This window comes from Trichoderma ghanense, assembly GCF_004382785.1.
Source record: "Trichoderma ghanense strain CCMA-1212 chromosome Unknown scaffold_9, whole genome shotgun sequence".
Taxonomy (NCBI): Eukaryota; Fungi; Ascomycota; class Sordariomycetes; order Hypocreales; family Hypocreaceae; genus Trichoderma; species Trichoderma ghanense.
Window position 1 is genome coordinate 86,149 of NW_027395672.1, and position 10,132 is coordinate 96,280.

Genomic DNA, 10,132 nt, shown 5'->3' on the forward strand with positions numbered 1-10,132 from the left:
AATCAGCCCGCGCCTCGACAAAGTGGTGTTCTCTGCGTTGGCCTCAGAGGCAGCCGCTATAATGTCCCCCTGCTCGAGAATCAGGTTGAGAAATATCTTCTAACGGCTAGCATCTCTCTCCCTGTTATTTTTCGCCTTAGCGTTATGGAGTCCCTTTAAGATATGAGGCGCCGGCGGCATGATTATTGCTCTTGATGGCCTCTAACAGTGGCGTGAAGCGGTTATTAGAGCAGATGATGCTGGCTACCCCCCTTCACCTTGGCTTTCTCTATACTCTCAAATTTGCGCTTCATATCGAGCGCTAGCTTGTCGACATCTGCTTTGGGGTTCGCAGCTTCAGCAGCTAACTTTTGGACGAGTCTATTTATAAGGGACATGGCTCCCTTTTTAAAAGCCGACTGGAGCATTAACTCGAGCCCTGCCGTCTTGCTCAACGGCGGGTTCAGCCTCCCGTCTCCACGGCCGGTAAGCCGTAATAGCGGCTAGTGGAGTAAATAAAGGCCCACCCGCTCCGTGAGAAACGGCCACCCGCTCCAGCAGGCGACGGAGGGCGAAAGTTGGCAGAAGCTCAGGCAAGTTGCAATAACTATTATACGTTACCCGTCTGCTCCCCCCATAGGTAAGCCACTAACCGGCAGATTAATAGTTGAGTGGGTGACCACCAGCAAACACCGGCTGTTGTATGTTTTCTCTTTTTGCCCTTTTCATTCTAATGAACGCCACTACACGTGTGTTATATGGCTGGATAGAGGTGTGGGAGAGCACATACGACCATAGGTAGTGGAAAACTCGGGGTCCCGTCCGCTCCCCCATAGATAAGCCACTAACCGGCAGATTAGTAGTTGGGTGGGTGACCACCAGCGAACACCGGCTGTTGTATGTTTTTTTCTTTTTTTGCATCTTTTTACTTATCGTGGCGTTCTTGTAATTCACTTGGTTGTTTATAAAGATAGTTGTCCTGTATTCTTATCTACTTGTTTTGGCCCCCTTGGACTAGTCAAGCAAAGGATACCCCTTTATGCCCTGCCAAGGGAGGGGGCTTCACTCCAATAACGAGGAGCATGCTATGCCTTCTGCTCACGTTACAAGTTCCAGGATGGGGGGGGAAACAAGTCTGATAATCCGTCTGTCAAGACCAGAACCAAGTACAGGGGCAGTAGTAGTACCTACAAAGTCCACGGAGCTTGAATGGACTTAGGATATCTTCTCTTTCCCCTTCCCTCTGCGTGATCACTAACAGAGTTGTTCCTTGGCCTGGAGATGGAGGATATATTACCTTCCGACTGGGGCTAACAATAAACCCAACTTCCCATCTTATCCTTTCGTTACATCAGACCGAGGTTATCTCTGTGGACGTGAACACATTAGGTCGCATATTGGGATACGAGTTTGTTCAACGTCCTACGAAAGACGGATCACGAGGGAAACAGATTGAGTCGTTTAAAGGAACGTTCCTCATAGCATCCCGTCTTATACCATTAGTCCATTGTTGCATATGATATAACTCGCGCTCTAATAATCAAATCAAAAAGCCCAAATCCCTCTCCCAAAGTTAGAACCACGTTAGTTTTAGCTACCCAGGCAACAAAGCATCTCTATATCCCGCTTCGTTCACTCGCATGGGAAGGCGATGGAACCATGGGCCACCCGCATTCGCTAAACATACAAATACATGTAGCAAACGTGGTGGAAAACAGGAAAGGAATCACAACAGACAAGTTTACCCAAAGTCACCGTTCGCTTCAAGTAGGACGAGGCGGCTGCGGAGGCGGCTTACTAGACCCCTGAGAGCCCAGCACCGCATCCAGCTTGTTCTCCAATCCCTTGCCCGTCTTGTCTATCCACTTCAAAGCAGAAGAGCTGCTGAACAGCCGACCGCCCGAGCCCCCCGACTGCCGTCGTGGAGGCGGAGGCGCAGCACCGGCAGCAACAGGTGGCGGACTAAACACCCTCTTGGGCGGCGGAGGAAAGACCACTACATTCTGAGAGGTGAAGCCGGCGAACAGCTGCGGCTGTGCCGTTGCTGGCCGCGGCGGCAAGGGGGGAACCGCATATTGACCCTGCGGATCCGGAGAGGAGGGCGAGTTGGCGTTGGATGCCGCATAAGTAGGTTGGGCCGGGTAGTGGTGCTGGTGAGGCGCTATTGCTGGCCCGTATGGGTTGTGGTATGGAGAGGGCTGCGGAGAGACAGGAGGCTGAGCGACTGGGCTCGGTGTGCCGGCATAATCATAGAATGGGGGCTGAGCCTGCGGTGAGGGCTGCGGATGAGGCTGTGGATGATACTGATAGGCACCCATGGTTGCCTGCTGGAGTTGCGGCCGCGGCGGCTGAGGAGGCGGGATCTCGGCCGAGGCAGCGTATGTAGGCTGTGGGATATCATAGCTGGACGTCGGCGGTGGAGGCGTATAGTGCTGGGGAGGCGGGTGGTAAGACACCGGGCCAGGGGAGGGTATCGGAGCCGGGGGAGTGTAAGAGGCAACCGGAGGCGTGGGAGTTGGGACAGGGTACAGGTTTTGCGGTGGCGACTGGGTCGTGGGCTGGAACTGAAAGGGAACAATAGCCGGGCTTGGGAGGGAAGAGTTTGGCGCGGAATGGGGCAGTCCGTAGGGTTGAAGGCCCGGCACAGGGCTTGAGCTTGGAGGATAGCCTGTTGCAGGACGCTGAGGGGAAGGGCTCGGCGATGTGTGATGATACGGAGAGACGGGCTGTACGGAAGCTATGTGATGCGGAGTATGCGGATAGGGGGACGGAGCAGGAACAGATGGATGCGGTGGTGCTGCTGGTGTAGGTGCTTGTATAGGATGAGGGGGAGGGGGAGCAGCGGCAGCAGCGGCGGCGGCGGCAGCAGGAGGATGAGGCGAAAGGGGAGGATGGGGAGGAACTGGGGGAGCGGCAACGGGAAGAGGAGAAGGAGGGCCAGTTGCTGCTGGTGGCGGCGGGCGACTTGGCTGATACGACGGATGATGCGGTGCCAGCCCATCCGGCGAAGTAGGCGCCGGCTGCTGCTGGGCTGGATTCGGCGATCCAGATGCCGACCAAGTGGTCACTTGCGGAGACGTCCCCTGAGGAACCACAGCCGCTGTAACTGGAGGTCCATGGGACTGCGCCGGCGCCGGCTGGGGAGGCATCACCGGAGCGGAAGATGCCGCCGCCGCATCAGCGCTTTGGTTCACATCCTGCTCGCCATGCCCGGCAGGACGATACGGCCTGTACGGCAGCGTGGTGGGGGCCTCGCCCTGAGCAACGTCAGGAGAGGGCCTCTGATGCTTCACATTGAGCGGCGCCACCGCCGGGACGCTGTCTGTTGGAGGAGCGTAGGGCTTGAACGCTGGCGCAGCGGCGGGAGGCACATCCTTCCTCGATAGCCGCAAAGGCGCAGGATAAAACCCCGGCGCCGGCGGCGACGATGGCGATGGCTCACCCGTTGGTGCTACTGGGGGAGAGGGAGAAGCACCGTTTGCGCCTTGCTCGCCATGAGTGCCCTGATGCGCCGCCGGCGCTGCTGCCGGAGCATCTTGGCTCTCGCTCTTCGCCTTGACATCTCCGGCACCCTCGATCCTGGTCCCCAAGCCGCCGACATGTTGCCCAGCAGCAGCAGCAGCCTCGCGTCCGCCAACATCCTCACTCGGCGACATGGGCCCAAAGTAGGCCCACGGATTCGCCAGCGGCCGCTCGGCCTTTCCATCCACACCTTTTCCCATCACCTCGCCCTTCTGAACATCTTCCCTCGCTCCGACATTGCTCTCATCCTCCGCATCGCCTCGCCGCGACGAAGCCTCCGTGCCGACATCTCGATCCAGGTAAAACGGCCACGGATTCGCCTGCATGCCGCCCAGCTCCTCGTCCTGCGCCTGGACCGGCCGCCTGCCTTGCTGCTGCTCCCGCTCTGGTTTGGGCACCGCCGAGTCGCCGGGCATCTCAAAGACTTCGCCGTCGTAGCGGGACGAGTTGGACGTGTCGAGCTCGACGGCGCCGGGATGCGGCTGGTGCGGGTATTGGTAGTGCGCCATGGCTTGCCTTCCTCTTGCCTCTGGGCTCTCGCTCCCTCTGGGGATCAGGATGTGCGCGGAGTATCCCTCTCTCTCTCTCTCTCTCTCTCTCTCTCTCTCTCTCTTGTTCTTGTGGTCGCCGTCGCTGATGCTATCGCTTGCTGTTTATGCCGTGTGTGTGTGTCGTCGTCGTCGTCGTAGTGGTGGTTGTATTTGTCGTTGTCGCGCCGGAGGAGGTCGTTTGTCGCAAGTCGCGACCTTATCGCTATCGTGGAGAGAGACGCAATCGCGCAGGTGCCATCAAGCGATGCGTGTTGGACTCTTGAACATTCGCGCCCTCTCTTTTTGTTCGACTTTCGCCGAGGAATTCAAAGAAAGGTGTATAGTATGAAATCCACACAGCTCTGAACCAGCAAGGTCAAGAGTCATGAGGTGTCGTGTCGTCGCAACAGCCTGCGCAAGTAGGTATGTAGTAAATGAGGCTGAGGGATGATGTCGTCGGCTTACTTGTACTTGTACTTTGCCTAAAGCAACCCGAACCAAAGCGAGATACAAGGCACACCTACTAGTACCAACGCAATAACAAGCCCCAAAGCCACAGCCGTCTCCCACGCAGCGCCAGTTCAGCCACTCCGGGGCACGCACGTACTTGTACAGCCATTCCAAGCCCCCCCCAAAAACGAATCCTTCCGCTTACAGTTACGCCTCATACCTGACTTATCATTGGATCCTTGACGGCACTTTGAACCTCAGTCCCCAGCTCCGTACTGTACTGCTACAACTCCTGTTATGTGGTTGGTATGGTAATCCAAGGATGATGGATTCCGTGCTGGTGCATGGAGGACAATGTAAACAACGTTAAATAACCTTGACAGTCGCTTCAACCCATGTCCCCTTCCTGTGGATTCTGCGGCCAACTGCCTCTCTACGGCGTACTACTGCTAGTCCTTTACACGCAGGTCCTCACATGTCGCTGGACCTCATCCCCGTATCTTTCTCTCGTCCCTCGCCGTTTTACCCCGTTCTTGTGACAGTGCCATGTCTGTCCTCACCAAGCCTGCCGGGATGGAACTCCGAATAACATGGCAAGGCCCTCAGTAGATTGCCCTGCCCTGCCCTGCCCTGCCCTGGCTTACCTTACCCTTGCTTTACCTTACCCTTGCCTCGCCTTGTCTTGCCCACGTCCCCTCTTCACTAGTGCCCGAGCCTCTCCCATGCAGTTCAGTCTGTCCCTCAATGATTTTTCCACTTTCTCAGATCTGCAGACCAGGCAGGGCTCTTGTGGTATCCTGGCCAAGTGTTGCGTTCCTGTTAGCAGGGGAACCCCCAGTGTCCTTGGTATCCCACTTCTTCTTTTGCTTCTCTTTCCATTCCTTCAAATTGGCTCGGCGCGCCCCAAGACAGTGAAGAAGAAGGATGTGCCGGGAGGTGTGTTGTGCGTTTGTTTGGAGGTTTCGTACTTCGACGCATCCTACGCAACTCCACAACATCTATGTCAAGCTGAGTATAACACAACTCGTGCATCAGACAAGTCAGTATGTATGTATAAAAGACGACACTCGGCGTAAACATCATAACCATAAGAAAACAAAACGTATGAAAACCAGATAAAAGGAGACATGTCATGATATATTCGTCATACCAAAAACCGCTCAAATGCCACCGTCTAAGCCACCCATAGATACCCAAGTCTTCCAACAATCCCTCATATCATTACCTTCAACCGTCATTCATTGCCCGCTCGCAAAGAAAAGCCAACCAACCCATTATTAGTTTCCATATCAAGAGTACACAGCATGTAAAAACGCTAGACCACGATGCTACTACCTCTCCGCCCTCTTGCCCTTCCTGCCGCCCTGACATAAATAACATGGACATCAACATGAATAGACAAACATAACAAACAGAAAGATTCCAACAAAAACAACACACAAAAGAAAGCAAGGAAATTAACGTAGCTCATCATGACCTGAAGAGAACATTCCACCAAAGAAAAACAACATGAGGACGACCACTGTCCCGTGAAAATGAAACGAGTAGCCACCCAGTACCTATACGGTGACATAGATACAAACCCGAAAGGAAGATGGCTGTCGTCGTCGCATGAAAAGGGTCACGTCACACCTCAAGGAGGCCGATTTAATCGTCCCCATTCTTCGCTCCGCGCTTCATCCGCCCAGCCCACCGTCTCTTTCCAGGCCTCGTCTCGAAATGAGGCGCAACAGCGTGGACATCAGCCATGGTGCTCTCAATGGCCGCCCGGGTCTTGTTTCGGTAACAGTCAACTATACGAAACCGTCAGCATTTCTCTCCCACTCTCGTAACACAACCGCTAGACAGTGTTTGTCCGTCGGTCTCTCGGTTGATGAGTCTTTTACTCACGCGCTCGCTGAAGAAACACCGTCCGTCCAGAAAACACACGACTCTGCAACCAAGCCATGCGGTAACCAAGGTCATTCAGCCGCACCTCCTTGGCGCGCCCCGACTTCCTCAGCCTCGGAACCGTCGCCTCCACCTCCTGGCCCTCGGCCACGGCGACCTTGACAACCTCGCCCCGCAGCTTCTCGGAGCCGGCACCGCGGCCACGCCGCGAGGCCTCCCGGCCCTCCGTCTCCTGCGTGCCGTCGTCGTCGTCCGAAAAGTCGTCGGCAAAGAAGCGCGACCCCGTGGCGCTCGGCGGCGGGCTCTGCATCTCCCGCGGGAAGTAGCTCCTCGGGAACACGCTCGCCCCCTTGCGGAAGCTGTCCGGGATCTCGTTGGTGTCCACCCCGTCGAGCGTGACGCGCACCCGGAGCCGGTTCCCCCGCACGTTGTCCTCGACCAGGATGAACTTGCGCCGCTTGGCCTCGGGGATGTCGGGGAACAGGCCGTCGCTCGTGCCGTCATCGTCACCGCGGCCGCGGCTGTGGCTCCTCGCCGGTATGGCCCCGTTGGTCCGGGGAGCCATTTGAGACATCGACCCGCCGCCCTGACCGCCGACAGGGTATGAGCCCGGGCCCGCATATCCTGCGAAGACGTGCGCCTGTCTCACGTCGTCGCCGCCAGAGGGAGGCATCTGACCTGCTGGCGCCTGGTGGTGGTGGTGCTGGTCCTCATAGGAGTTATTTCCTTTACCTCAGCGAACACGTTAGCTTTTGTTTTACTCCATGCAATTACTACTCAAATGATCGAAAACGCGAGCGAAGAGGACCAATATTATCAAAGGACAGAGAAAGCACGCCAGACGTCTTGAAACTTTTATATAGCAGGGGAGGGGCCGGGGGGAGGGGGGGTAAGGAAAGGGAGTTAATAGACCAAGGCAAACTATTTCGCCGTGCGTAATGGGAGAAGAAAGCCTCCTCCAAACCAGCTATAGCAAAATTCAGCTGCCAGCTGGAGGGAAAAGGAAAGGGGGGGGGAGGGAGTAAACTTCTTATAGCCCTAGGGCGTATTTCAACTCATCTAAGAGTCGCGCGAAAACCAAGCAGCAAAGCAGACAAACTTGACAGCAGCGGCAGTCCGATGCGACTTTTATGGTAATATACAGGATTGTGCCAACCGAGGGACCGACTATCGACCTCTTGCCATTAAGGCATGCTGTATAAAGGTAGGTAATATGATGCGCGGTAAGACGACAAGCGAAGCCGGCCCATTGCTATTTAACAAACAAACAGACGTCGAAAACACACACAAAGAGTTGTTACAGAAGCCCAAATCCCAGAAGTCATAGAGCCGAAAATGGGGGAGGAGGAAAAAAAGAAAAACAGAGGTAGGGGGGGGACAAAGAGACAATAAAAGGGGCCAAATTAAGAACAGCGAGGGGCCCCTCCCCCCTCGAAAAAAAAGACAAGAGTGTAGGAGTGCTTTTTTTGCAGGAGGGTGTAAAAAAATGAGTTGGTATCATTAAATCAACACAACGTTTCGACGGCGTAAAAACTGTCTAGTAGAGGTTTGCAAGGCAGAAAGTGATGCAAATACAGCAGATGCGACAGTCAAAAATCACATCTGGTGAAACATACCGACTTCTTCTCCACCCGGTGCGCCGCCGTCAGGGTGGCCCCCGGCATGGTGGTGGTGCATAGGCTGACCCATGCTGCCTATCGTGGGCTTGCCCATGTTGGGCGCGTGAGTCGTGGACATGGGTGCGGGAGCGGTAGGAAGGCCTCCTGGTCCGCCGGGGCCCGACATGTGGGCGCCGGGGTGCGGAGCGCCCTGGACCTGCTGCTGCTGCTTGCGGCTGTTCATCTTGGCCATGCGGCGGACCCTTCGGCTTCGGAGCCGGGGGTCTTGGTTGCTGTTGCGCCAGCTGTCGACGGCGCGCTGGATCAGGCCACGCTTGCCGCGGAGCGGGACGTTGAGCTGGGCCAGCGCCCAGCCGACGCGGTTGCAGTCCGTCTCGTAGATGAGGCGGTTTCCACGGTACTGGTCCTTGGGGCAGCACGCGCGGGGGTAGACGCAATTCTCCTGCTTGAACTCGGGCGACAGCTCGTCAATGTTGACCGACTCGACGTCGCAGCGGATCGTGTACTCCATCTTGACGCGGTCGCGCGAGTACTCAAAGGCGATCCACTGGACGCCGTTGCCGTCCTGCCTGACGACCAGCGGCGTCGTCGCCGGGATGGGGCCGGGGGCAGCGTTGGGGTTGACGGCGGGCGTCGGGTTGGAGGGGCTCTGAAGCTGCGGCGGGCCTTGCTGGTGGTGGGGTTGCGACATGGGAGAAGGCTGCGGCTGCTGCTTCTGCAGCTGCAGGGGGACTTGGGGCTCGATCTTGGGCCGCGGGCTGCCCGTCATGCCGGCCTGCGCATGCTGTGCGTGCTGTGCGTGCTGCGCGTGCTGAGCGTGCTGAGCGTGCTGCGCGTGCTGCGCCGCGTGCGGCGGCATCTGGTTCTGCGGTGCCGCATGCGACATCATCATGTTTGGCTGAGAGGCCATGGACTGCTGGTGATGATGGGCATGTTGCGCGTAGGGAGAGGGTGCCGCCTGATGGGGCATGGACTGGTATTGAGGCGGAGGCTGGTAGTACATGGACTGCTGCAAATGCTGCGACGGCGGCTGGCCGTACAAACTTCGGTGCTGGTCATGCTGCGACGGCGACGCTACTGACGCGGGCGAGTTGGACTGTGGTGTATGATAGGACATTGGAGGGTAGGGAGGTCTGGGCATTTGGGCGGCGGCCATCATATCGGAGGTATCTGGAGGCACAGAGAGGCACAAGGGGCCCGCGTGTTAGCAAGTGTTGCGACGGTACGGTTCGAGTCGAGTCGAGTCGGGTCGAGTCGCGGGCATCGCGTGCGTGCGTGCGTTTGCTGCGGCGCAGGGACGACTTACCGGCGGACGTGTATCCGCTCGTGGCACCTGGCGTGCTGTACGGGCTCGGGTGGTTGTAGTAGTTCAAGGCTTCGGGCGTGCTGGTCGCCTGGCTGCTGGCCTGGTACGCCTGCGGGAGCGAGTGCTGCGACGAGTATGCGCCCTGGTGATGCTGCGGCGGCTGGTGCTGCGGGTGCTGCTGGTGATGCTGGTGAACGATGCTGGGTGGGCGCGAGTGCTGGAGCTGCTGCGAAGGCTGATGACCTTGTTGCTGGTGGTGGGCTTGATGCTGCATATGGAGAAGACGCATCAGTAACACTCCAACGTCGAATAGCTCATTAGGCTGGCAGAGAAAAACATGTCGAGATAGGACGCGTTTGATGTTTTATCTGCCCCCTTGACAGACTCATGGCCCAGCACGTCGTGGTGGGGTGGGCCATCCCCTGGCGACTGACCGGGATGACACGGGTGAGGCGTGCTAGGCCTGAAAGGACAACGCCGGGGAGCAGCAATCTTTTCTTGGTCTCGCGTACTATGCTGTACTGTACGGTACAGCACTGGACCGGGAGGGCAGGGCTTGGGGGGGAGGAGGGTACGAGTAGAGGCCAGAGGCTCAGTGGGCGCAACGTGGGGACGTCGTACCGCCTAGCTCCAGGTGGGTGAATTGGGGACGCCAGCGAGGGATGAGCGGGAGACCGGGGGCTGGCTTGGGGGGGGGGGGACAGAAGCAAAAGGTGGCAGGGCGGTTTCTTGCGCCGCCGCGGCCATGCGACAGGCACAGAAGAGGACAGGCCAGGGGGGGGGGGGGGGGGGGGGCGGGGGGGGGGTGGTGGGGGGGGGGGGGGGGGAGGGGGTGG

At 57.6% G+C, this 10,132-nt stretch overlaps 2 protein-coding genes across 2 annotated transcripts; both read right to left on the reverse strand.

Annotated features, from left to right (window-relative positions):
• Window positions 1-1,742: 1,742 nt before the first annotated feature.
• CCMA1212_007114 (uncharacterized protein) lies at window positions 1,743-4,010 on the reverse strand (the record flags this gene model as incomplete). Its single annotated transcript, XM_073704292.1, has 1 exon — window positions 1,743-4,010. The coding sequence occupies one exon, from the start codon at window positions 4,008-4,010 to the stop codon at window positions 1,743-1,745; it is 2,268 nt and encodes a 755-aa protein (XP_073556877.1).
• Window positions 4,011-6,128: 2,118 nt separating this feature from the next.
• Window positions 6,129-9,570, reverse strand: CCMA1212_007115 (uncharacterized protein; the record flags this gene model as incomplete). The annotated part of the gene is made up of 4 exons (XM_073704293.1): window positions 6,129-6,274; window positions 6,372-7,097; window positions 7,988-9,160; window positions 9,297-9,570. The coding sequence occupies 4 exons, from the start codon at window positions 9,568-9,570 to the stop codon at window positions 6,129-6,131; spliced, it is 2,319 nt and encodes a 772-aa protein (XP_073556876.1).
• Window positions 9,571-10,132: the final 562 nt, after the last annotated feature.